The sequence below is a fragment of the Serinus canaria genome, chromosome 3 (genome assembly GCF_022539315.1).
Source record: "Serinus canaria isolate serCan28SL12 chromosome 3, serCan2020, whole genome shotgun sequence".
Taxonomy (NCBI): Eukaryota; Metazoa; Chordata; class Aves; order Passeriformes; family Fringillidae; genus Serinus; species Serinus canaria.
In genome coordinates, this window is record NC_066316.1 from 39,592,971 (window position 1) to 39,620,151 (window position 27,181).

Here is a 27,181-nt window from a genome sequence, read left to right on the forward strand (position 1 = left end):
GCTGGGGGTGCCCACCCTCCCTCTGCCATGGGGGGCATGTGGGGCTGGATGTGCTCCAGCCTCGACACCAGGAGGCAGCCTGAACTTGGTCCTGCTTGAATACAGTGACCTGCAAGCAGAGATTTAGGCACAAAGGTTTTGGTCAGAGCACACTGCACCCTTCTCAAGCATGAGTACAGAGGCTAGTGGAGCTTTCAAAAATTGAATTCCCTTGTCTGTGAAAATATCCACAGAAGAAGTGGTGAATACCTGTTATGGGGCACTTATGTTGTTCATTTTTCATGCCTGTTGAGAGCTAGGTGGGAGCCCACTGTTCACAGCAATCTGTACTGCATAGGAGCTGCAACCACTTAATTATGTTGCTCATCGTTATGGGGGGAGGCAGAGGGAGTTGTCCTTCTCTCACTTTTTTCCCAGTCTCAATGTCAATGTCAGCCTTGTCTCCTCTCTTTTCAGGTGTGCCAATGCTGTTTGTTATCCTCTGGGGAACTGTCAAGTACCTTTATGAAGATGAGGGGTTGGTTTAGTTCTGATTTTTATAGCTATCTCATTTGTGCTGTATGTGTGCACCAGCAGGTCACTGTTTGCTTTCTGTTCAGCGTGGTTTGCTTTGGCAATGTGCTGAAACGTCTCATAATTGCTTCTGTTTTGTCTGAAGGTCTTGCATAACATTTCAGAAAGGAGAATGGTTTTTTCTGATCAGAATTTTCTGCATGTCTGAATAAATCTATTATTTTCATGTCAAGGAAAGGTATGTTTTGTTTTTCTGTACTTATAGCATCAACAATAGCAGTCATCCTACCCAACTAAGACCACTCCTGATACTGTGCCTTTGGCAGTAGCCTTTACAGTTGTTTCAGAAGAAGACAGCAACCTCCCACAGGATTCTGCTTGCAATTTGTAGTGATTAGCCTATGCCTAGCAGCAGAGAAGTGATTGCCTTTTCTTGTTTAAGCTCCCATTATTTAGGTTTTCCTAAAATAAAGGCACATTCTCTGTCTGCTTATGTTAGTCTTGCTGAAGTCAACTATGTCACATGCAAGACTGCTGTAAAACACAAAATACTTTTTGTGCATATTTACCATGATGGCTGCTCTGGAAAAAAATATCTTTCTATATGCTTTATAAATAGCTGTTTTGCAAATAGCTCTGTAGCTTGTTGGGGTTGTTTTGGGGTTTTTTTTTTTTTTTTGTTTGTTCTGTTTGGTTTTTTTTAAGCTAGGAAAGTGGTTTCTTCTTTTTAGAGATAGTGAGTGCCTAGAAATATTTGGGTAGTTTTCTTTGTGAAAAGAAATAAATTTATGCTCTTTCATTTTTATTTTAATTTTTAATGGATTTTTGTAGAGGATCCTTTTCTTTTTTAATTCCCAGACATGATTATTATTGGAGAGTTTCTGCAAAGTGAAAATTCAGTTTAGTCAGAGCCACCCACAAACTGTTTTCTGGTGTTTCTGATTATTAAGAACCAGCTTTTTTTGTGTGTGTGTTCCTTATACTACTGCACCAGTTCAGTCAAACCTGCCTTTTCTGGCTTAAGCAATGCTAGGATTTTTTGACTTTCCTTTTCAGTGTTGATTTGATGATATTCTGTAGCAAGATTGTGGCTGCAATGATGTACTGCAAGTTTTGTTGAAATTATCAGAATAGGTGTAGAGACCATGCAGCCTCTGAACAGGTGATGTTCCATGGGCATATCTTCCCATTGATGTAGAAAATGTATTCCAAGAGCTCATGCTGAGCCTCCCACATTATGTGGTGCTCAGAGCTGATTTATATTTTCTATTAAGGAAAACTGTCACTCACTGCCTTCAGCAGACCTTAAAAGGGGCAATTTTGCGCATTATTGAATTTTCTAAATCTTGTCTAAATATTTGTAAAATACAGCAATAAATAACTACGTGCAGCAGCTGCTCTGAAAGGCAAGATTTCTGTGCCTTAGGCAGGCATTTGCTGGATTAGCCAGGGACATCTTTCATGCTGTTTGCCATAGCTCTGTCACCATGCAGCGGGCTGTAAATTTCATTTGTGATTTAACTACTTCCCTGGCTATGAAGAATAACAGGAAATAAATGTGGCCAGGGCTAGGAATCTGAGGCAGTCCTGTGAATGTAGCCATTTGAGTAAAGGACTGAAGCCTGCAAGACTTGGTTGGTTGCACACTGGCTTCTTTTTTCCTTTCATGTGCAAGTATAAACTCCTTTAGAACACAATTATAGTGTTTTAAAAAGTGAGCTATTCAAAAATATTTTGTCTAGATTACAAATACAATTAAAGGCAAGCTGTTGTTCTTAGTTATTAGACTGTGCCTAAAAAGCTGTTACTTAGACATTTTTACTTTTGTCTGCAATTAAGTGTCGAAACAAAACAGTCAGCCTTCAATTTTCTTTTTTTTTCCCCCCATTCACCTGTAGCAATTCAAGGTAAAAATTCAATGTTTTCACTTCTAGAAGGAGAATAATGGGTTGGTAAGCAAAGGCAGAAACATCCCGCTAGCATTTTTTTCATTGGACAAATTCTCCATTCATGGGTCTGAGGCTATTAGTTGCCAAGCATCTTCTGAGAGGTGCTGAGCAAACAGTAGAGATAGATCCCAAGCACAATAGATATTGGTGTATTTATCAGTGTGGCAATCACAGAAAGCACAGATGGGCAAGAAATCATGTAGAGATCTACCAGTTTTGTTTTCTGGATGCCTCAATAGCCATGACACCTTAATTGACCTGTAATGTTTTTTTTATTGCACATATTTGTATAAATTTAAAGGTAGCTAAAGTTGTTGTGTGCCACAGGAAGCAAATTAATGCAGAAACATAGCAGAGTTAATGTAAAGAATTGTTTCTCAGTCTCTGTTATTATAAAGAATTTTTTTAATTGCCTCTACATCTATTGCAGCTAGTGAGAAAATTAGAACTCCACTTCCAGCTATGCCTATTATCCCATCAGTCTTGAGGTGTTCAAATGAAATAAATTTCAAAGGCTCCATGAAGCTGGCTCCCACTCACGAGTACCAGTTAAGTTCTGTAACTGAGATTCTGGCTCAGGTACACTGACTGCACACAGTCTGCACACCTTTTTTGTCCAATTGAAATTGGAGGCTGTAGAGCTGCTGGTGGCAATAATATGCCTTTTGTACACATTAAACTGAAATTGAAGGAAAAATAATATCCCTAGCCCTTCTTGGACTTGCAGTCCCTGCAAGGGAATGTGGACTTGCCCCAGCCAAGCTGCTGCTCTTTTCCTCTCTAGTAAGTGAGCATGTGAGGGTGTGTGCTTGTAGCATGGATCCCTCCCAGGTGCTGCATGGTTTGCTCTTTTCTCTTAGGCTGTCCCACTACAAGATTTGGGAGGGTTTCAGCTCCACCAGCTTCACCCAAGAAGCCTTAGGGAAAATTGTGCATATGTATGTTTTGGCAGAACAGATTTAGAGATGAAGAGAAACCTTCTTTGGCAAGAAACCCATGCTTTATGTAGCGCTGTTTCCTTGTTTGTTTCCCATCCTGTGTAGCTCAGAAACCTCTTGGCTTTACTGGTGTCTGTTGCTTCTGGGTAATGCTGAGCAGGAGGCTAACAAAGTAATTTCACAAAAATATTAAGAATGATGTCACTGCAGCAACAAGCCAAGTGGCACGTGAGCATTGCCCTAACGCCTGGGCCATCCCACACAGACATGGCCCACCAAGCAGTGGTGGTGGCTGGCTGTGGCCAGAGGAAAGGAACTAGATGCACAAACCCCTCAGTTTAAGCTTCACTTCAGACCAGTGATCCCAAACTGTGGGTGCCATGACTTTTCTTGTCAATTTTCTCCCATATTGCTCAAGGAGACAGGAATTTTGAAAGTTAAAATGAGATTCATGCACTAAATGAAGTACTATATTGCTGCAGTGTGCTGCTTACTTGGCAGAGGGCTCAGGTCAGCACAAGTTAGGAACTGTTGCTCCCATTTTTGATTTTACTTGTTTATAATTTTTAAAACTCCCAAATTTTAAAAGTGGGCCTGAAACCTTGTGCATATGCACCGAAGGAGCTGGAGTTTGCAGCTGCAATTGCTTTCCCATGGTTGAAATTAGTAACTCCTTTTTGAAAATAGGGACAGATAAAATAGATGACTGATCTCAATATTGTTATGACAATAATGATGGTAAGTAATGGGATAAAAACTAGCAAGCAATTAAATAAGTTGATCTGACATTGGAGACTGAAGAATAATAAAAAATAGCGCAGGACGAGGAAGCTAAGAATGACAGCGGAAAGATCAGACTCAACAGATTCCCCCCGCTCCTTCTTTCAGCCAAATGACAAATTTGACCTTGGTTTTAATGGAGTAAATCTTCACAATTAATGGATGATAATTCATAGCAAATTGTGGAGGAGAGCTATCCATTAGTGGGCAAGAAAGGCCGGTGAGTAGTATCCAGTTGGATTATGATAGCTGCAATAGTACAGAGCATTCAGTGTTTCTCAGAAGCAGCTGCATCTGTTTCCATGTCAGCGTGATGTGCTTTCCTGGTATCTAGTCCTTAATATTGTTTTCCATCTGCATTGCTGGAACAGAATGAAAAGAAAGAGATTTTAGTAATGTACTGAAACTTTTCCTAATAACTTTTCCTAATCTCCTTTTTTTTTTTTTTGTTCTTTTTTTTTTGTCCTACTAGTTGCTGGACCAGAAACTATAACATGAATTACTGGCTGATCATCAGACTGCCCATTCTCATCGCCATCGGGGTGAGTCTGAGATGGGTGCTGTGAGATGGCACATTTCCCTGAGAACAGCACAACACGGTACCAAGATGTACATGTGGGCATTGTGCATCTCCAGAGGCTAATAACCTTTGAGGCTATTGACATTTTCATTCAGAAATGTCATTTTATGAAGCCAAGTTGGTTTCTGTCACTGAAATTCCAGACTAGCATTTTGTTTCTTTAATTTGGCCACAAGCTGTCATGCTGTAGTGGCAGGATATGATAACAAACAGCATGCTGCAGCAGTGCCATTAACTCCCCTGTGAGCAGGAGGTATGGAAGGTAGTTCAGGGAGACCAAAGATACTATTTCAAATACTGGGCTACAAAAGCGGTGCAAAATGTGTGGCATTGTGTAGAATTGTTCTGCAGGCACAATACCGTGTCGGGCTCAGAACTCCAGACAAGGCAAATGGGCCAACCCACACCTTTACTGTGCCTCACTCCCCAAAGAGTAACTGGGGTCCCCTGCTTTGTTTAATGAAGTACCTGTGTTTTCAAGGGTGGCTTGTGCATTCACATTTAGACCACAATCCCTTGGCAAGGAGTTGAGTCCTGTGGCAAATTCTGCAGCTGCTTCATAGCAGGATGCACAGAGAGCTACACATGTGTACACAAACCAGCCTTTTTGAGTACTTAGGCACATGGGTTTATTGATGGTGATATAAATTCTTCTTCCATTTCTCTAGGTGAATTTCCTCATCTTCATCAGAGTTATTTGCATCATCATCTCCAAACTGCAGGCTAATCTGATGTGCAAAACTGACATAAAATGCAGGTATGTCTTAAGCTGGTCTAATGCTTTATGTGCTCATCAGAATAGAAGCAGACAAGGAAATATGTGAAAGGAGTAGGTTGACAAAGGTGATTAAAAACCCTTGAGTAAAGCACAAAGGTATGGTGTCATGAATTGGTGTAACTGCTTGGGCAGATAGTCCACAGAAAAGTCTCAGGCAAACCAGGGCAGGTATTTCACCTGTACTATAAACAGAAGGGTAGATGTCTGTCTTTTTACAGTCTTCCATTAGCCTGGATGAATATTAAGTAAGCAGTTATTTTTAAAATACCTGCAGCACATGCAAGTACTGAATGTTAAGAGTCCTTGAAATCACCCCAAGGAGGGCAGCAAAGCTGGTGTAAGGGTTGGAAGGGGAATGTCCTGTGGGGAGTGGCTGAGGACTTCTGACTTGCCTGGTTTGAAGCAAAGGGCTCTGAGGGATGATCTCATTCCCTTCTACAGCCCTCTGAGGAGTTGAAGTAGAGGAGGAGGTGCTGAGCTCTTCTCCAGGGTATCCAGTGATAGGACATGTGGGAATGGTTCACCAAGAGAGGTTCAGATTGGACATCAGGAAACATTTCTTTACTGAGAGGATGGTCAAACTCTGGAACGGGCTTCCTAGAGAGGTGGTCAATGCCCCAAGCCTGTCAGTGCTTAAGAGGCATTTGGACAATGCCCTTAAGAACTTGCTTTAAGTTCTGAACAGGTGGTTGTCATAGGTTCCTCCCAACTGAAATATCCTATCTTATTCTAATTTGAACATAAAAATATGAGTTGATAGAAATTAAAGCTTTCACTTCAAGTAAGACAAGATGGGATCATTTTGAGTTTTGCTCCTTGTTCTTCTTGCCAGTTGTTATTGGGAAAACTTTCAATCTCGAATGCATGAGATGTTTCAAGAGAAATGTCAGGGCTATCTTAGATACATTCAATTTTGGGTTTGTAGTCAGTCTATCCCTCTTTGTATTCTCCCTGTTACTTAATCCCCTTGCTAAGATTCATGGTTGCATCCTTCATTTGTCCATCTTGACTTTTGTATTGCAGCCTGAAAAACAATATAAGAATAAAAAGTTAGCTCTTGAAGTGTGGAGCTACATGCTGTGGTAGCTAGACTGCTGCTGTCACTGGATTTAGCTATTTTACATTGGCTATTTTGATGCTGCAATCTTCTAAACAAGACACAGCATATATTTTGGTGATTTCTTATCAGTGTAGGGTTGACCTGTATGCTACCTACCTTCTTTAACTCACATGAAATTTTGGAAATCCTAATGTGTCTTGAGATTTCAAATCAAAGATGAGGGCTTGTCTGAGCTGGAGGCTTTGATTCCGAGCCCACTTGTATAGAAAATGGAGTATTTTCAGAGGGTCGCAGCGAAAGGACAAGGGCAAAGGTCACAAGTTATAGAAAGAGAAATTCCCCTTGCATGTCAGGTGAAAAATAATTCACAGTCAGAGTGGTCTGATGCTGAAAGAGAGACCCAGAGGGGCTTTGGAGTACCTTGGAGATACTCAAAACTTGGCTGGACACAGCCTTGAGTAACCTGCTGTAAACTGGAGTTGAGCTAGAGACTTCTAGAGGTGCCTTCCAACCTGAATGGTTACATGATTCAGAATAGCAGCCAGTAGCCCTCAAGCACACAAGAGCTACAAAGGTCTGACAGCCCTGCTAATTGAGTGATTTTGCATCTACTGACTTGTCATAGGACAGGTTGTTGTGAGATGTTGCTGGGTTTTGTGGCCCAGGAAGCTCCCACATGATCCCCAGGCAGCTGGGGATCACTGTCCTGTTGGGTGGCTGGCATGTATGTGCATCAAAAGAGAGTTAAGGATCATTCTTGTGAATTTTTTTCTTGTGTACCTTGAACTCTGTCACAAGTGAAGAATCATTACTTTCAGATTGGTTTGTCTTTCATCCTTTGCTTGCTGTGTCTTTGAACTTGCCATCACTCATTTTAAGACAGTTTGATTGCTTTGACAAAGTGTTCTGCACTTACAGATAGTTACAATGTTTAGAAGATTTAACACACCACAGAGGTGGGAAGGAATACCAAGTAGTCCTCCCTTTGCCAAGATATTTTTAAAAGATTCCAGTTATTGATAGATTACGTCTTCCATGTCATCAAGAAGGTAGGTTTTGGTTGTCTTTCCCAATTACAGGTGGAGAAAAGAATACAGAGGAAAGACATTGCAAGTACAAGAAAGCACATGGCTTCTTACTGAGTTTGGAAGATTTTTCAAGTGAAATACACCCAGTAGGTGGATACAGAGCTTTTCTGTCACCAATAAATGGTCTGCAGTGAAGTGGTAGGAGAGGTTAAAACTTGTAGGAACTTACTAAGGTTTTTTCCAGGAGGTTTTTATCCTGCAGCCTCTGGAAGAGGACCCTGCGTCACAAAGTGGTGCAGTGATTTAGGAAAGTTGAAACCGTGTCAGAAACAGAATGCAGAAAGGGTGACTCCCAGGGATCATTTGGATCAACAATGATCTATTCAGTGGCACTGATAGGTCTTTAATTTCTTTGTGATCTTAGGTTGGCCAAGTCTACGCTGACTCTGATCCCACTGCTGGGGACCCATGAGGTCATCTTTGCCTTTATTACTGACGAGCATGCCAGAGGGATGCTGCGCTTTGTGAAGCTTTTTACTGAGCTCTCCTTTGCTTCATTCCAGGTAGCACTCACAGTGTGCCCATAGGCATAAGATCTTTTCTAGCTGCTCTTTGAGGACCTGCTTTCTCTGTCACTCATTGCATGCTTATGTTCCTTATATTTCTCAGTTTAGCACTGGATGTTACAGGATTATGACAGTGGAAAGAAAAGTGTAAGGACTAATTTTTAACAGCCAACTTTACTGCAGTAAGCTGGTATTCCTGTCCACATATTAATATTTACTTCTTATGGTTCACCTCAGGGCAATAACAAAATTGTCTGTGATTTCCTGTAATTGTGCAGTGGTGTTGCTGAAAGCACATTTTGTGCCTTCTCCAGTGTTTCTAATACTCCTTAGAAAATCTGCTGGGAGAGGTAACTGTCTCCAGCTGTAACTGCGTGTGAGGAGGGCACAGGCTTATTGTGATTTTTATTTAACTGATCCCTTAGGTAAAGCCATTTCAAATGAGTATCCATGTGTAAGGAAGTCATTATTCTGTTTCCCTGCACACTCACTCATTCCCTGTTTATCAAGCACAGAGCTATATTTAAGGCCACTGTGAATTACTCAGTTATGAAGTGTTTAAGACTTGAAAGCTTTGCTTTGTAAGGAAGAAGGGGAAAGAAATCACTAGACGAAAATAATAGATTGAAGAAAACAACAACTCCTTTTTGCTAAGATCATGTGCTTTAAGACATAGTTTGGTCAATCCTCTGCTCTGCCATCAGAGTTGACAGGGACCAAGGATTCTCCACCTTTCAGTGGTATTAGAGACATGTCAGTGTGGAGCCTCTAGCCCTTTGCAACTGAGTTTGGTAAAGTGAGGGAACTGCTCACTGTTCTGGTTTTTGTTTATTTCAGGGGCTGATGGTTGCAATTCTTTACTGTTTCATCAATAATGAGGTAAGAGAGATACTTTTTTGTTCCAATTTGCCTTATCAGCATACACTATAGGAAAAGGAAATTGAAAATGGTCTTGAACTGCTAAATTGTCCTTGTTCAGGACTTTTTTTTTTAACAGATTCTTCCCTGTACAGCTCTTTAGGATAACTCATCAGACAAATGTGTTTGGAATGAATTCAGGCAGTATAATTTATGGTCACTATTTGTAGATGTGGAATCTCACATCTACAAATGTGCTACAGTCTTTCTTACAGCTCTGTAGTTTTCACTGGTGAATTCTTTAATTAAGAATTACAGCTGCTCTTCTTAATCTGTCTTATTTTATTTGCTTGCTTTGCTTTTACTTGCTTTTTATTTACTTGTTTTTGTGAATGTGGGAGCCCATTTTATTCTATGAACTCAGCTCAGCTTGCTGGTGAAGTTGGAGAATCCTCACGGCTATTGCTGTACAGTTTGGTTTCATTTGGTTTCCCTGTGGCCCAGCTGCATTAAAACTGAACCTCACAGAGTGGTAAACTCACAGACCCAGAAGAAGTGCACCTTTGGCTCTGAGTTAAGTTATTGCAAGTACCATCTTTTGTGGCTTCTGCTGAATCCCAGCCCTGTAGTGGGAAAGAATATTGTTCTGTTTCAGTATTGCAGGAATCTCTCGTGTTACCTTCTAAGTGATTATTATTCATTCATTTGGCAACCAGGTTTGTAAAGGAAGTAAACACTACTCATTTAGTCACTCCATTATTAAATTAAATGCACATCAATATGTTTTATACTCACAATAAATCTACTTTTATCTATGAGATAGCTATTCAAGATCATTTATTGAGAGACAGGCCTCATCAGGGAATTCAAATCAGTAGAAAAATGTGCTACTTCATTATGGCCATCATTATGGCCAAGCTGGAGTCAACAGGAAAGCAGCAGGCATCCTGAATTAAGCCTTGCAGGAGTCTGCTCACTTTTGTAGGTTGTGGGTAAGGCTTTATTGAAGTGAATCTATTAATTGTACTGCTTACCAAAATCAGAAGCGAGTAGCAGCAGGTTTCACTGTTGCGAATGAATATCATTTGCTGCGTGTCATGAATTAGAGAATATTTGTTTCAAATTCCTGGTATGGCTTTACAGGTGTACTTCAATCCTGAGATGCAGCACTGTCTGCTGGTGGATCATGTATTTCTTTTGATTCACCTTGGTGTTTGCTCACACATCCCTTGTGCAGCTGCAGCCAGGCCTCTCATGTGTAATGTTCAATAACTTCCTTCACATGAAATAACAGCAAGGTTACATCATAACCCAAACTTTATTACAAGCTCTCAAACAGGCACCCTTGTTTCATTTGCGGGAGCTTACTGTGTAATAGCTTACCTGTGTTTCTAAGAAATGCCCCAAATCTCTTGTTACTATAATTTTCTTGCCTTCATCGTGTTTAGATTTTATGAACTACATTACAAATGTAGTTCATAAAATCTAAACACGATGAATTCAGCTTCACTGGCAGTCTAGGATGAATTATTTTGCTTGTTCCAACTCTTGCTCAAAGAGGGGAGTAGGATTTTGAGAAGCCTGGTCATCAGTCTCCATAAAAAATAATCTTTACAAAGAGTTTGGTTAAGTCTGTTCTAAACTAGATGAAAATTCTTTTCCTCAGCTAAATGAGAAACTGCTTTTTGACACACTGTATGTGTCCAAAGACTATCCTTGTTTGCAATGTGGTCTACATTTTATTTTTGTCTGTGACTCATTGACTCCTTTTTCTTTAACCATACAGAATGAAAGTTCCTTGCAAGTCCTGGTGCACAGATCAATAGTAGAAATGAAGATAGAAGTGATATTAATGTCCTTTTCTAATATCTACTTCTGAAAAAAAAAATAGAACTTGCTCATATTTCAGTCATATTTTACCTGAAAGATTCTGGATTTTCTTTGAACTTGCTCTGAAGCCAACAGTAGGGTCCCATGAGTTTGCCTGTTACCACCAATGTTCTTTGCAAAATGAGCTAGGCTTAATATGACCAGTTTTTCTGCTGTTAGTGTTGCTTTCTAAAAGAAATACTTTAAACCACAGAGATGTTGCCTTTTTCCACCACTTAGTTGAAGATGGTTCAGATTTCATTCTCTGTAGTCTTGGTTCTCCTTTTTGCCTTCTTGTCACGATGGAAGTACAGCTCAGTCTCTTCCACTTTAAAGAATTTGTCCTGGTTCCAGGACTTCTGAGTTCTTGAAATACTGGCCAATCTTCCCTTTTGCTTTTAACTTCTTTTCATTCTCTATGCAGACTATTAATTAAACTCTTCCATGAGCTTAGTTCTGTCCCATTTTAGACATACTTTCCTTTCACTATCACTTGCTGAGATTTTTTTTTTTCCCAAACTTTAGGACTTTTTTTATAATTAGATTTCAGATTCATTGCTACACTGTCAACTTCCTTCCCCATTAGCTACATAAAGCTCAATCAAGAGCTTTCTGCGAGAGATCTGCTCCAGCTTTAACCTCCATGACCATCTTTTTCAAGTTCTACTCCCTGTTTCCTTTTTCTTCTAAAATACCCTTCATAAAAATTTTTCTTCACCTTTCTCACATGTCATGGTTTAACAACCTCAGTGACTACGTGCCACGCAGCCACTCAGTCATTCCAGTTTGGTGGGATGGGGAAGAGAATTGAAGGAATAAAAGTGAGAAAACGCTTGGGTTGAGATAAAGACAATTTAATAAGTAAGGCAAAGCAAAATGTAGAATTCATTTACTACTTCCCACTGGCAGGCAGGTGTCCTCCCAACTGCTTGCACACCTCCAACCTGCCGGCTGTCAGGGTGGGATGAGAAGCTGAAAAGACCTTGGCACTGTGCAAGTCCTGCTCAGCAATAACAAAAGCATCTCTATATTACCACCCCTGTTTCCAGCACAAACGCAAAGCACAGCCCCATACTAGCTGCTGTGAAGAATATTAGCTCTACTCCAGCCCAAGTCAGCACATCATGGGAGCCTTGTTCTTGGTAACATTTTCCTGTATAGGTTATTTCTGGGGAATCTTATCAACACAGGGAAGTTAGTAGGATAAGTATTTTCCTGGAAGAACTGTAGATCTACTTCTGTGCTCAGGAATTGCCTCTGCAAAACAAATCTTAACCCATTCCCTTGCTTATACATTCAAAGCCATTTAGACAAAAACTCAATTCCACACAGGCAGCAGAGCTGCTCCCTACCCTCTTCCTAACCCCAGGAGAGAAAACTGAGATTATGCCAGTCTTATCTGTTCTGAAGGTAGACCCATTCCTACAGTCTTTTTTTCAGGTCTTCCATTCACTTTATCTCAGTTTTGCAGGCTATTTGTATCATAGCTCAAGCCTGTCATGTCCAGCTGTAATAAAGACTCATTTTCTCCCTTTGACTGACCTAAAGGTACTTATTTCTACTGCTTATTGACTTAGTCAGTCACTACAGTCATGCTTTCATTCCGGATTTGCCAGTAAATGCCTACAATAGCTTTTTCCCAGTGCTGCCTTAATGCTTCCATGCCCACAAAAGATGCCAAGTACTGGAATGGTAATATGGTCAATTCTTTTCCTGCAGGCACTGTGGTTTCTGCATTTCTGCTTTTGTATGACCATTCTCCCTCATGGTTCTATGCCAAGCTATAACAGACACGCTGTCTTTGTGTCTTTGTGCATCTGTTGACACAACAAACCCCCCATACCATGGTAGAATACAAGCATGTGTCTCAGCATCTTTGCTTCTGACCTGTTTGGTTGTGACAGTGGAGGTTAGATTCTGGATTCTGACAGATTGTCAGAAACACAGAGATGCAGCTGGTTCCACCAGGACATTCAATACCAGGGCTGTAGGCCAGAGCTGACAAGCACTGATTGAGGCACCCACCAGGGGAAGACAATTAGTCTTGTGAGGCATTGCCCCTTTTTTAGGACTGCCTCTCAAATTCAGTCTTTTGCAGTGAACAAGCAAAGAAAGCAGACATACAGCAGCTGGTTCCCTAGGAGGTTTCCCTCAGAATATGAAGGTTTCAACAGTCTGGGCATGATGACAAACCTGTGCTGAAACTGCCATCAACCTACTTAGTCTCTTGATACTTAGTATGAAATCCTAAAATAAAAGAAAAAGTATCTCTCCAGAGAAGGCTCCCTTAAGTGACCCACCTACAGTGAACTCATTTCTGGGCTGAAGTACACACCATAATGAACTTATTACTGTGGTTGCACTCCTGCCTTTATCTAGAGTAACAAGTCCGAAATTTTATGTCCCCTGCCTTATGTGTTAAAAGCTAATGGAGGTTCTTACTTCAGTTAAGTGGTAAGAACTTTGCCTGTGGAACAGAAAGATCTAATTCTGTTCTTGTTTAGCAGTTACACAATCCTGGATAAACTTCCAAACCTTTGCAGAGGTTACACAGTTTGACCCAGAACCTGTGACTAGATGAGCATACTTTGTAGCTTCAAGAAAAGCTAGTATCTGGAATGAGATACTGTAATTGCTATTTAAAAGGGGAACAAGTACAGTCTGTAACTTGCCTAATTGTTGTTTTCAATTCTGAATAAACATTCAGTTTTTGTTAAAATAAAAAGAACCCACATAAATATTCAAAAACCAAAATTTTCCAGGACATAATAATGTTTAAATTGAACCAGAAGTTAGAACTCTTAAGAATACCGGTGGTGCAATATTGAGCAGAAAGTCAGTCTTTTCAGCTGTTTCATGGCTGATAAGCAAAGTCAGCTTAATTGTAAGCACTGATAGAGCATAGAGTCCAATCAATATTGCAGGTGAATACAATTTAGAGCATAATAATGAAGGTAAGATTTTCTGGTGCATAGAAGAGTTTTTTTTCTACAAGTGAAAATGAATGTCATCATTATTTTAAATGTGCAATGTCCTACCATGGATTAATGAGATAATTGGATAATTGGAAGCAATAATATTGCAGGTTTAAAGCGCTTCCAGTTTTTCTCAGTAGTGTGGTATCCTTGCTGATTTCTGATGGAGTCATTTAAAGAGGTGATTAGTTCTACATTCATTCCTTTTGTTTCCTTCTTTGTTTCTGTTAGGTTCAGATGGAGTTTCGGAAAAGCTGGGAGCGCTGGAGATTGGAACACTTGTATGTCCAGAGAGACAGCAGTATGAAACCTCTGAAGTGTCCGGCCAACAGCATCAGCAGTGGGGGCACAGTAGGCAGCAGTGTCTATGCTGCCACTTGTCAGGCCACATTCAGCTGAGATTTCTGCAGGTGAATCAGACTGAGAACAATGAACTGTATAATGTACCTGAAAACCCTTAAATACCCAAGCAAGAGGCTTAAGTTTGCCATCTCCAGCAAGAAACTTGAGCATGTGCTGCTCATCGCCTGCAGGCTGCTGGACAAAGGTTTCTAGGGAAAGCAATCTGCTAATGTAATGAACGCATCAGAGGAAAAATTGGTCATGTCTAAAGTAAGTTGAAAGAGTTTTTTCCTATTTGCACACAAGGCCTCCGGGAGTCCAAAACTTAAGCCTTGCATTGATCCAGTCTGAAACCACAGGGTCAATGGCTTATTACTGTTGAGTGGATGAGCTGAGTGATCCACTGATTAAATTACAAGGATGTAGAATATGATTGTTGCAAAAAAATACATTTAGACTTATCTGGGGATAGGGTAAGGTGCCATTGCCATTTTTAGAAAAAAAAAATTTAGTGGGACCCAACTTGCGTTTCAGGGAAGAATCAGTTTTATAGCAGAGGTTTCCCAGAGTTAAGGTTGAAAATATGCTAATCTGTTTTCTGGGTAGGTGAGGAACAGTATCCTGAAGGTAGGATGTAGATACAGCAGGTAGTGTAGTGAGCACTTCTGAATGCTATCTTCAAGCTTCACTTAAAGTATAAAAACCCAAACAAAAGAAAAATGCAGTATCTTGTTAGGTACCTCCTCTACTAGGAATAGGTGCATATTGTCTTTGTTGACATGGATGGAAATGTGCACAGCCCTTCCATTGTCAGTGCTAGGCTGCCCACCTGGTGGCACACAGGTGTTCACAGGGATGGGGTGATGGCTCGTGTTTCAAGAGAACCTTTTCTGTCTGAGCTTTACTCTGCTCCTTGTGGGTGCAATTACACAGAAAGGAGTCAGCTTGGGGCCACTGCTGGTCTCAGCAGACCTCTCCTTGTTGCAAAGATTCTCTAGCTGGCAGTGTGTGCTCGCTTTTGTTTCCCCTCGGCCTTGGTTCTTCTCTCCTGTGACACAAGATACCCTCGCGCAGGAGGGGGAGATGGCCCTTGTGCAGGGCGCGGGTTCAGGACCAAGGACAGCTCCCGCCCCCTTTCCCGGGGTGGGCTGCCATTCTCCAGCGCCTGCCAACTTCCCATCAGCGGCATTCCAAAAAAACCCCAAACAAAACCAACAACTCCAAACAAAAAATCCTGAACTCCATGACCTTTTTTTCTGTCTGTTAAAAACAGTGACTGCATGTGCACTGTGTAGTGTGTTCCCTCCCTGACACTGACAAGAGTTGCTGGGGACAAACAAAGTACCTTTAGAAGCTGGATGTGATAGGTTGCGTCACTTAGTAGCAAGCTTTGCACAGCTTTACTCTTACTTGGGCTCCCTTTACAACAAAGAGGCGAAGTGCCAAAGATGAGCTCTGAGAATCTCCCTGCTCACAGATTTTGTGTAATAAATAAGTAACTTCCATGGCAAAGCAGTTACAACAACTCAACAGAAATAACCCTCCCTATTTTCAAGTCTCTTTGCACTTGCATTCACAGCCTCTATTACCAAGAAAGTGGACTGGATATTCTGGGATGTAACTCAGCATCTTTCCAGCCTAAAGCTAGATTGCTTTGCATGGGATTATTTAATCATTATATTAGAATCCTAATTGCCAACAGCATGGATTAGTTTTGCAGTCATAGGGTTAGAATTGAATTAAAGAGGATGTGTTACCACCTTCAGCTCTAATGCTAGTAATTGAACTCCAGGGAGAAAGACATGTTTGCAGAAATCCACCACAGTTCTCAGGCTGGCTTATGTGTCTTCAGCATGCTGGCTTCTCTGCAGGCTGCTTCCAGACCTTCCCTCTCTTAACACCGGTTGCAAAGCTGAATTTGGAACAAAGCACTTCAGATTCTTCTGTATATTTAATAACTAGCTTCTGTGTTGTGTGACCATCAATACAATACTTGTCTACTTTATGCAGGCATTAATTGCTGACCTGCAAGTTAATTAATTAGCTTCCTGTATGTACAGAGTATGCTTGATGTTTCTATCTAATGTCTATCCTGAAGTGCTAAGAACAGGAAAAAAGTACTAAAGATTGTCACTGGCAGGTGAAAGGGCAGCATGGTGACAGATGCAATTTACTGCTGTGGCTTAATGCACACTGGTGGGAATAATTTCACTCATTAATATTCAAGAGTGGATGCTAGTCCTGCTTAGTTGTGTGCAAACCTGGGAAAAAAGTTTCTGCTGCTTGCACAGCTGAAATGGCAAGATGATAGTTTTGTTATGACAACAGGAAGTTACAGAAGTGTTCTAGCTCACTGCAGTGCTGGACAAACAAGTGTGTGTAACAAATGAAAGAGGACAGACATGGGAATAGAGAGCATTTATTTCCATGTGTGGTCATAAACCTGTACTTGCTGTCACAAGCACGATTCAACAGCTTGATGTGCTTTTGAGTTAGCAAGCTGTTCTTGTCCCTCCTGCTCATTTGTGACTGAGGGCTTTGGGCCCACAGGAATAACTCCAGTTAACTTGGTGACTTCTGCTTTGTTAGAACACAAGGGAAAAGTAAGGTAACAAAGTGAGGTCTTAGCCAAGCAAAAGGCTGCAGAGGAAATTTTGTCCCCCCTCTAATTAAGCTCTCATTAGTTCAAACCTTTTTAAATCCCCTCTCAAAACAACTCAGTGGAAGTAATTAACACCAAGCAGAATTACAGTATATGTGCATTTAGAGACTGAGCAAGGCCTCAGTGCCAATTTCTCCATCATACTTCATCTACTTCAGTAAAACCTTTTACAAGCCTTTGTTATTCATGCCATCTCTGTTTCACAATGTGTAATGTACATTTTTTTGAGTAGCATGAAATTCGCAAACCAACACAAAGCACTGGAAGAGATGAACTGTGTCAGTTTTTATTTCTTGTGCCTTTTGGCTTCATGCTCACTTATTGTGGTAACTTGTTTCATGAAGCATTAAATACAAGAGTCTATAAATCCACCTGGACATAATGCAGCTAGAGTGTATAGCAAGTGAAAACTTTATTTCCAGCATTGCTGCTACGAATTTTTATAATTTCATTGATCTTACCTTATATTTAATATTTATTTGCATGTATTTCCTTGTTTTAAAAAATACCCACAGAACTGAACTGTACAAGATGTCAGATTATCGACTCCCCATAAGCACTATGCTGATGTTTATTTTTATTGTTGTGAATAAAGTTTAAACTCACAAAATTCCATTGCTTACAGGTGTTTTAAGTATCATCTAACTACTTCTTACCCTGTTGCTAGAATACTTTTTAAGAATGGAAAGATTCTGTGGTTCTTTCAGGGAAACAATGCTTTGTATGTGCAACTGTGTGTCCACTACCTAGAGGTGTTTGACCCTGCTGAGCCTGCATTAATCAAATACAAAATGCAGCATGTTGTAGAGTCAAAAGGAATCAGTAAGAATAATGAAAACTCTGGGGGTGGTTTCACTGGAGGATGACAGAATATGTGCAAATGACAAAATTTTTTGCCTTCAAGTAGCAGAACTTGGAATTTATACAACGGCCCAAGACAGAAACTGCCAGGGGGCTGTGGAGGGCTACTGAGAGATGCTTATCAGTGTTAACATATTACATGTGCTTTAATCTATTACTGTCTTACCAGTCCAGCTAAATTCAAAGCACCACTTTCTTTTTTTTCTACAACCAATGATCCAATTTGTGTTGAGTCAAATCTTAATGTGTTTAACTGTTAAATTAGAAAAGACATAGTGGAACATGACTTGAAAGACCAAGTAGTGACTTTTCTTCTTAACTCTGTCCTCAGAGACCCAAGTTCTTGCAGCTGCTCTTCAAAATGATGACTTAATGAACCATAAAATTGTTATGGTTGAAAAAGACCTTAAAGATCAAGTCCAACTGTCTATGTAGCATCACCACCATAGACCATGTTTTAGAACACTAAAACATGTTTTCATATTCCACACCCATGTGTTTTTTCCATGCTTTAAGCAGAGGTGACTACCACTTTGCTGAGCAGGTCTGGCTCAATGCAATGATCTACATAATAAAAACATCAGTGGATCATACAAATACACCTGCCAGGAATAAGTATTTTTCAGCTTACAATTAGGAAAACTGTAATATGAAGCAAAAAAGGAATTATAATCTGATGTTTGTGTTAGGTGAAAGACACCACTGCAAACCAAAGCAGCAGCAGCTTATTTTAGGTATATGGCTATTGCTTCTCGTCGTTCAGCATAAGGTTTCCAGCCGGTGCAGGGGAGAGCAGCAGCAATCCCTTCTACTGCAGGTGTCGTCACACGCCAGCCTTTGTGTCTGTCACCTGTGGCAAAGCTCTGGGGAGCTGAAGCCCTCCAGGTGACACGCTGGCAGCTGCAGCTGTGACAAGGCCGCGCCTCTCGGGGCCGCTCCACAGCGGCCGGAACAGCTGCCCGGTCCCAGGAAACGAGACTAGAGCGCGGGCTTTGCTACGGTTTTATTCGGGACCGGCCGGCGCCGTGGGACTCGGGGCCAGCAGTAAGGCTCAGGTGCTTTTTTGCATAGGAACAAACCCCATTTCATTCCCCCAAGCCCCGGCCCTTCCTCGGAGCGGCGGCAGCGGGGCCGGCCCGGCGCGGCGGCTGTCCCGGCCCAGCTCAGCGCAGTCCCCGCCGGGTCCGGCGCTAGCTGCCCGCGGCGGGCCGGTAGTGCAGCTCCCGCTCCAGCTGCTCGGCCGTCAGCGTCCCGGCGATGGCGGCGCAGCCGGGGTTGAAGACGGAGTAGGCGCTGAGCTCGCCGGGCCGCCGCTCGGCGGGGCCGCGGGTGCCAGCGTACATCCAGTAGAGCAGGGAGAGGACGAAGTAGGGCAGCCCGAGCTCCAGCTCCGCAAACAGCGCCAGCAGCACGGCCCACAGCAGCACCTTCAGCAGCAGCGGGCGCGCCCACAGGGGAGTGGCGGCTGCGCCGGGCCGGACCTGCGGAGGCGGCGGGGAGACGCGGCGTCAGGCTCCGGCCGGCCGCCGCACCCCCCGCCCGCCTCGGTGCTCACCTGAGCGCCGCCGCCCGGGCCCTCCGCGGCTGCCCGCGGTCCCTCGGCGGCCTCCGGAGCCGTGGCCTTTCCCGGCGGCTCGTCTGGGCGCGGAGCGGCGGCAGCGCTGCCGCGGGCGGCGCGGAACTGGGCGAGGCGCCGCTCCACGGTAGCCGCCATGGCCGAGCCGCGCCTGCGCCAGGCCCGTGACGGCCCGGGAGAGGCGGGGCCGGGGAACGGGGAGCTGCGAAAGGGGCTGGGGTCCCACCGTGGGGGGCTGCAGGCAGCCGGTCAGCCCCTCTTCGCCATCCTGCATGGACAGCAGAGCCCGCAATTCTCTGTGGAGAAAAGCTGTAATTCACCAGAGACCTCTCCTGTTTTGTTTTCACACAATTATTATGTTGGAAAAGGCGTCTGTATTAGAGTCCACCCTTGACCAAACACCAAATCAAACAGATCACGGCATTACATGCCATGTCCAACCATTTCATCACCTCTAGAGATGGTGACTCCACCACCTCCCTGGGCAGGCCATTCCAGCGTCTAATCAGACCCTTTGTAAAGAAATTCCTCCCCCCATCCGACCTAAACCTCCTCTGGCGGAGCCTGAGGCTGTGCCCTCTTGCCCTGTCGCTGGTTGCCTGGGAGAAGAGGCTGACGCTTGCCTGGCTACAACTTCCCGCAAGCCAGCTCTTCTCTTGGCTGAGAAACCTCAGTGACTAATGATGGCACCAAAAAGAAGAGGGGATGAAGAGAATAGAGCATGGAGTGACCAAAGCCTGGGGAGGAGGAACGAGGCGTTCACAGCCAGGCTGACCAGCGCCATTTGTGTTGGGTGTTGGAGCAGAGGTTTTGGCAGAGCGCTGGGCAGCTGGGGCAGGGCAGCGAGCAGGAGGAGGAGAGCACCGAACTGGGCTTGGCTGCTCATCATGTGGTGCCAGGAGCCAGGGCTCGCCCTGTGCCCCTCTCTGATGGCCTTGGAGAAAAGCCTGTGGTGGGCTCCCTCTAACACAGGCCCACAGACCTTGCCAGCATCCATCCCACACTCTCTTTAAGTCAATTAATAACGTTGGGAAAACCAGCTCTATCACATCGTGTTCCAGCTATCGGCACTGCCAAAAAAGAAAAATTTATTTACAGAATCTGTCTCTTAGCCTCAGGAGTAAAATATCTATCACTCTCCAGCAGTAATAGTCAGCAATGAGCCATCATTTCATCCTGCAGTGCTGTTTCCAGTTACTTATAGCCTTCTCAGAAGTGACCTTTGGGGCTGAATGTCTCATGCATGTGTCAGCTCAGAAGAATATAAGAAGTTTAATAAAAATCCATTTGGGTGTTCTTAAGTTATCTTAATGTGGAAAAAAATGTGTTTTTCCCAGCTAAATAATTTTTCAAATGCCTATTTTATGCTTGGTTACAAAATTACTTTCTTTTAACCTTCCGACTTTGCAGAGAGTGCCGCAATGAATAAAATTTTTCTCTTTATTTGTGGAAATTTGATTTTGAAATAACAGTCCAAAATGTTTTAAGATAGCCTGCACAGGACATTATTTTATTTTATTTTTTATTTTATTTTATTTTATTTATTTTCTTTATCTTCCTCTTGTTCATGGAAACAGTTCCTTAGTTCTATAGACTTCATTAGTCAAAGTAATAGTTTGATGTGAATAATATATAAAATATCACCTTTGTAAGCTGCACCCAGTGATTCCTATGTTGTCAGATTTTACTCAAGATTTACCGGGTTTAGTATGTATTTGCTATTATGCATCCAAGTAGCTATTTTATGGCTATTTTATAGGGCTGTCTCTATTGCCTGTGTGGTGTTAGGATACATAGAAGAGTGCCATGAATTATGCCTTTGAAGCTCAAGAGCACTCCAGTAACATCATCTCTAAATGAGTGTTACACTGCAGATAAATACCTAAACAAATTTGTATCCATAAAGTCTTGAATTACTTCAATGTATCCTGTTTTAAACAAGCAGCTTAATTGTACAGACATTTCATTTGTTTAACAAACCATATGAGCAATTTGTTCCCTACTCCAGTGCCTACGGAAGATCTTGGCAGTTCACCAAGCTTAATCTTTGGATCCTCAGCCTGTGGTTAGGAGGGCAGAGGGGACATGGAAAGGCTGAAGAACACTTCTGTGGGACTTGAATCACTTCATGCCTTCCTCTCTTTATGAGAAAAACAGATTGAATATAGTGGGTTTGTAGGCATGAGACTACGAGTCAAGTATTTCTTCGCTTGTGCCACAGCCAATGATGAATCAAAAATGCTGAGTGCTATTGATCTCTAAAGCTGCATTATTTATGAAGGAAGTTCTGGAACTGCCCATCAACTTCTAGGAGGCAGCATTAAGATCACTTTAAAAACTTTTTTTTGTTTGTTTTTTTGTTTTTCTTGTTTCATACTAAATCATAATATAAAGCAGTTCACATGCGTATTTCTCTCTGCCAAGAAGAGAAACTTTTTTCTTTATAAATTTTCACTTCAGCAATTTTGAAACGTTTTCCTCTATCCCAGCAATCAACTTTTTGCTATATTTTAATATTTATGACAGAGAAGAACCATTATATTCTGTTCTCAGCCAAGTATCATGGACTTAAGGAGCTAAAGTTCCAAGCCATTAGGAACTTTGTCTGTGGCACTCTATCAGCAAATGAACTGAAAGAGGTGAAAGAATTGACAGAAAAAGAAAGCTGGCAAAGCCAAGTCCAAAGTGCAGTTGACTTTATACTTTTGGGGTGGTGACTGTAGAGTTTTTCTAATTAATTTTCAAAGATGTTCACTCTATCATGCCCCTTAAGAAAAAAAGTGAAAACTAATTAGATTAGGTATTTTTACATGACAGACAGCATTAGAACTATTTGTGGCAAAATACCAACCCAGCTGAGTTAACCTAAGCATTGATAGCAACATTCCCATCCTGTGGCACCCTTTGCCTGTGCCACATCAGTCTTGGTGTCAGCCACCTCCTTGCTCAATAGTACAGGCTTGGGGCCTTGCCCAGTTGTTTGCAGTATTGTTGCTTGCTTCCTACAGTTGCAGATACCTGTTTGTGTATGCCAGCTTCTTCAGATATGAACAGTAATCAAGTCACATTAATTCTCTTGATGGATTAATCTAATTCATTGTCAGGAGCTCTCTCCTTCATGAGATAAGTGTTCACGCTCACACTGACTTGCTAAGTGCCATAAATGCAAACAGAAGGGCAACCCATTATTAATATACCGACCTAGCTTAATTAGTTCAATGGAGCTGAGGGAGCATTAGATCTACTTGTTGAGGTCGTGCAGAACATGTATAAAATAGATTGAAGTGCACAGATTCATATTTCTCTAATTCCATAGAGAGCTTTCTGCATATCCATTTACTAATCAGTTCTAAACCACAGAGAAGTGCTTCCTTTGTAAAAAATGGTCATTAATTTTCCTTCCTAAAATAGCAGCATCAGAGTACTTTGCTATTAGACATAAAGATATTTTTCTGTCTTTTTATTGAACTCGTTTAGCTTCTCAATTGCAAATTTTCATGTCTGTCTGATTTTGAAACATGTGCATTTGTATATTCAGCAGTGCCTGCTAAATGCTGAAGTGCTCTATATTCAAACATATTTAAAATTGGACAGAGTTATTAATATTTCTGTCACAACTCTGAAATGTTCCTCATCATTTAGCAAGAAACTTCCATTTGAGGGAAAATAGAGAAAAAAAATCCCTCACTAGTTCAATGTCAGCAGTAAATGTCAGTTGTTTAATGAAAACATTGTAACAGAAAAGGGAGATGAGCTGTTTACTGCTTTTGGAAGATAACACCCAATGAGCACTCTAGGTGGGATTGTTTTGCCATGTTCAGAACTTTGATCTGATTCCAAAGTTTGGAAACCACTTTAAAACTTCAAAAATTCAGAATACTGTCTTTTGATTTTTATCATACAGCTAGGGTGGGGAAAAAAGGCATTTGCCACTTGATATTCCTCATAACTTAAATGAAAAGAAACCTGTTTTGTCTCTCCTGTCTGCCAACATAATGCTGGGTTTAATCAGTCTCCTTTTCTCAAACCTTTTTTTTGAGAAAAAAAATGTAACTTAATTATCAAAGAACTTTTGTGAAGTTCAAAATACAGCTCTTTGGGCTTGGTGTTAATATTTTTTATGCTAGTTTTGTATAGCACTTAAACATAACAGCACTTAAATGTACCTAAATGCTGTAAAAGCATTTCCCCAGACAGAAAATATAAACTGAAAAGAAAGTCAGGTAAGATCTTAAAATTAATCGTAGATCTGAGCTCTGGTTCCAAATTTATTATTTTAATTCATTTCAGTTTAAAATACAGAATATTCAAGATGCTAGACGGTGAATAAAGAGTGAGAAGACAGAAATGGGCTACATAACCCATTACACACATACATAATTAATCTTCAGAGCCTTTCATTTAAAGTGCACTGTAAATTTCAATGCACACCTTGCTGTCAGATTTACACACACACATGTACCAAAAAAAACAAGAGGCAGAAGAACACAGCCAGGTTTCATCTTTAGAAGAGCAGAAGGCCCAAAAAGGTGTTGCAGCACCATTTTCTCATGCCTTCAAGACTCTGCATGGATGCTTAAAAAAAACCCCAAAAACAAAACCAAAAGAACGCCAAAAGAAATTTGTTATAATGAAAGCCATCGGCCTCTTTTGGTCCTTTGCACTGCACCTAATTTCCACCCAGACCACTTTCATGTAGTCACCAAGTTTCCCACTTTTCTTTTTTTTTTTTCCAAAATAATTTCCTTTGATGGTATCTGCATTCCAGAGGGTGCGCAAGTCCTTCTTTTCTGTTTTGACCTTGAGAGGGGAACAATTTTGGCAAGCCTTGGTGTATGTCCTCAGTGTCCCTGCAGTTGTTTGCATGCCTTGCCTTTTGATGCTTTGACTTTGGCCGAGATGATTTTTAATTTTTTTTTTTTTTTAACTGTATCCATGCAATGTCCCTCATATCTTCCCCTCCAAGTTGTGTCTGCCTCCTTGGATTTTGTTTTGCTTTTGCAACACCTGTCAGCTTAGTTTTGGCCTCCTTTGGTCCTCTGCACTGCACCTTCTTTCTGCCCAGACCACTTTTTTGTTGTCACCAAATTTCCCACTTTTCTTTTTTTTTTTTTCCAATTTCATTTCCTTTGGTCTGATTTCTTTTCCAGAGTGTTTGTAAGTCCTTCTTATTTGTTTTGGCCTTCAGCGGGGATCAATTCTGGCAAGGCTTGGTGTAGGTTGTGAATGTCCCTGCAGTTGTTTGCATGCCATGCCTTTTCATGGCATTGACTTTGGCCGAGATTTTTTTTTGTTTTTTTTTTTTTAACTGTATCCATGCAATGTCCCTCATATCTTCCCCTCCAAGTTGTGTCTGCCTCCTTGGATTTTGTTTTGCTTTTGCAACACCTGTCAGCTTAGTTTTGGCCTCCTTTGGTCCAATGCACTGCACCTTCTTTCTGCCCAGACCACTTTTTTGTTGTCACCAAATTTCCCACTTTTCTTTTTTTTTTTTTCCAATTTCATTTCCTTTGGTCTGATTTCTTTTCCAGAGTGTTTGTAAGTCCTTCTTATTTGTTTTGGCCTTCAGCGGGGATCAATTCTGGCAAGGCTTGGTGTAGGTTGTGAATGTCCCTGCAGTTGTTTGCATGCCATGCCTTTTCATGGCTTTGACTTTGGCCAAGATTTTTTTTTTTTGTTTTTTAAACTGTATCCATGCAATGTCCCTCATATCTTCCCCTCCAAGTTGTGTCTGCCTCCTTGGATTTTGTTTTGCTTTTGCAACACCTGTCAGCTTAGTTTTGGCCTCCTTTGGTCCTTGCACTGCAACTCCTTTCTGCCCAGACCACTTTCTTGTTGTCACCAAATTTCCCAATTTTCCCTTTTTTGGGGGTTTTTTGCAATTTCATTTCTTTTGATCATATCTCCTTTCCAGAGTCTTTGTAAGCCTTTCTTTGAGGGGAGCAAGATTTCGTTTGCCTGCCCGAAAGGAAATTTCATTTCCTTTCGGGCAGGCAAACGAAATCTTGCGATTTTAATGGGGATCAATTAGACACGCTTTGGTGCAAGTCCCTGCACTTGTTGGCATGCAATGCCTTTTGTTGGCTTTGACTTAGGCTGATTTTTTTTTCTTTTTTTTTTTTTTTTTAATGTATCCATGCATTGTCCCTCATATCTTCCCCTCCAAGTTGTGTCTGCCTCCTTGGATTTTGTTTTGCTTTTGCAACACCTGTCAGCTTAGTTTTGGCCTCCTTTGGTCCTCTGCACTGCACCTTCTTTCTGCCCAGACCACTTTTTGTTGTCACCAAATTTCCCACTTTTCTTTTTTTTTTTTTCCAATTTCATTTCCTTTGGTCATATCTCCATTCCAGAGTGTTTGTAAGTCCTTCTTATTTGTTTTGGCCTTCAGCGGGGATCAATTCTGGCAAGGCTTGGTGTTGTGAGTGTCCCTGCAGTTGTTTGCATGCCTTGCCTTTTCATGGCTTTGATTTTGGCCGAGATTTTTTTTTGTTTTTTAAACTGTATCCATGCATTGTCCCTCATATCTTCCCCTCCAAGTTGTGTCTGCCTCCTTGGATTTTGTTTTGCTTTTGCAACACCTGTCAGCTTAGTTTTGGCCTCCTTTGGTCCTCTGCACTGCACCTTCTTTCGGCCCATGACCACTTTCTTGTAGTCACCAAATTTCCCACTTTTCTTTTTTTTTTTTTTCCAGTTTCATTTCCTTTGGTCATATCTCCTTTCCAGAGTGTTTGTAAGTCCTTCTTATTTGTTTTGGCCTTCAGAGGGGATCAATTCTGGCAGGGCTTGGTGTATGTTGTGAGTGTCCCTGCAGTTGTTTGCATGCCATGCCTTTTCATGGCTTTGACTTTGGCCAAGATTTTTTTTTTTTTTTTTTTAACTGTATCCATGCAATGTCCCTCATATCTTCCCCTCCAAGTTGTGTCTGCCTCCTTGGATTTTGTTTTGCTTTTGCAACACCTGTCAGCTTAGTTTTGGCCTCCTTTGGTCCTCTGCACTGCACCTTCTTTCTGCCCAGACCACTTTCTTGTTGTCACCAAATTTCCCAATTTTCTTTTTTTTGTTTTTTCCAATTTCATTTCCTTTGGTCATATCTCCTTTCCAGAGTGTTTGTAAGTCCTTCTTATTTGTTTTGGCCTTCAGCGGGGATCAATTCTGGAAAGGCTTGGTGTATGTTGAGTGTCCCTGCAGTTGTTTGCATGCCATGCCTTTTCATGGCTTTGACTTTGGCCAAGATTTTTTTTTTTTTTTTTTAACTGTATCCATGCAATGTCCCTCATATCTTCCCCTCCAAGTTGTGTCTGCCTCCTTGGATTTTGTTTTGCTTTTGCAACACCTGTCAGCTTAGTTTTGGCCTCCTTTGGTCCAATGCACTGCACCTTCTTTCTGCCATGACCACTTTCTTGTAGTCACCAAATTTCCCACTTTTCTTTTTTTTTTTTCCAATTTCATTTCCTTTGGTCTGATTTCCTTTCCAGAGTGTTTGTAAGTCCTTCTTATTTGTTTTGGCCTTCAGCGGGGATCAATTCTGGCAAGGCTTGGTGTATGTTGGAGTGTCCCTGCAGTTGTTTGCATGCCATGCCTTTTCATGGCTTTGACTTTGGCCGAGATTTTTTTTTGTTTTTTTAACTGTATCCATGCAATGTCCCTCATATCTTCCCCTCCAAGTTGTGTCTGCCTCCTTGGATTTTGTTTTGCTTTTGCAACACCTGTCAGCTTAGTTTTGGCCTCCTTTGGTCCTCTGCACTGCACCTTCTTTCTGCCATGACCACTTTCTTGTAGTCACCAAATTTCCCACTTTTCTTTTTTTTTTTTCCAATTTCATTTCCTTTGGTCTATTTCTTTTCCA

At 41.6% G+C, this 27,181-nt stretch overlaps 2 protein-coding genes across 2 annotated transcripts in view; one reads left to right on the forward strand and one right to left on the reverse strand.

Annotated features, from left to right (window-relative positions):
- GLP1R (glucagon like peptide 1 receptor) overlaps positions 1-18,594 on the forward strand; it is an 85,598-nt gene extending 67,004 nt beyond the window's left edge. The window contains 6 exon segments of the mRNA XM_030236373.2: positions 457-517; positions 4,653-4,722; positions 5,429-5,517; positions 8,051-8,189; positions 9,030-9,071; positions 14,126-18,594. Of these exon segments, the coding sequence (XP_030092233.2) occupies positions 457-517; positions 4,653-4,722; positions 5,429-5,517; positions 8,051-8,189; positions 9,030-9,071; positions 14,126-14,293 (569 nt within the window). The 3' untranslated portion in view covers positions 14,294-18,594.
- A 153-nt stretch (positions 18,595-18,747) lies between these two features.
- SAYSD1 (SAYSVFN motif domain containing 1) lies at positions 18,748-19,473 on the reverse strand. The gene is made up of 2 exons (XM_050972969.1): positions 19,315-19,473; positions 18,748-19,240 (listed from the first exon to the last, which is right to left on the reverse strand). Exons 1-2 carry the CDS (start codon positions 19,471-19,473, stop codon positions 18,950-18,952), a joined length of 450 nt encoding a protein of 149 aa, XP_050828926.1. The 3' UTR covers positions 18,748-18,949.
- Between the last annotated feature and the right edge of the window lie 7,708 nt (positions 19,474-27,181).

What these genes read in the sequence shown, in the direction of transcription:
- SAYSD1 (XM_050972969.1), bottom strand. Translation starts at nt 19,473, where the DNA reads ATGGCGGCTACCGTGGAGCGGCGCCTCGCCCAGTTCCGCGCCGCCCGC. An exon ending in GCCCGGGCGGCGGCGCTCAG is followed by an intron (nt 19,241 to 19,314) that starts GTGAGCACCGAG and finishes CCGCCTCCGCAG; the next exon opens with GTCCGGCCCGGCGCAGCCGC.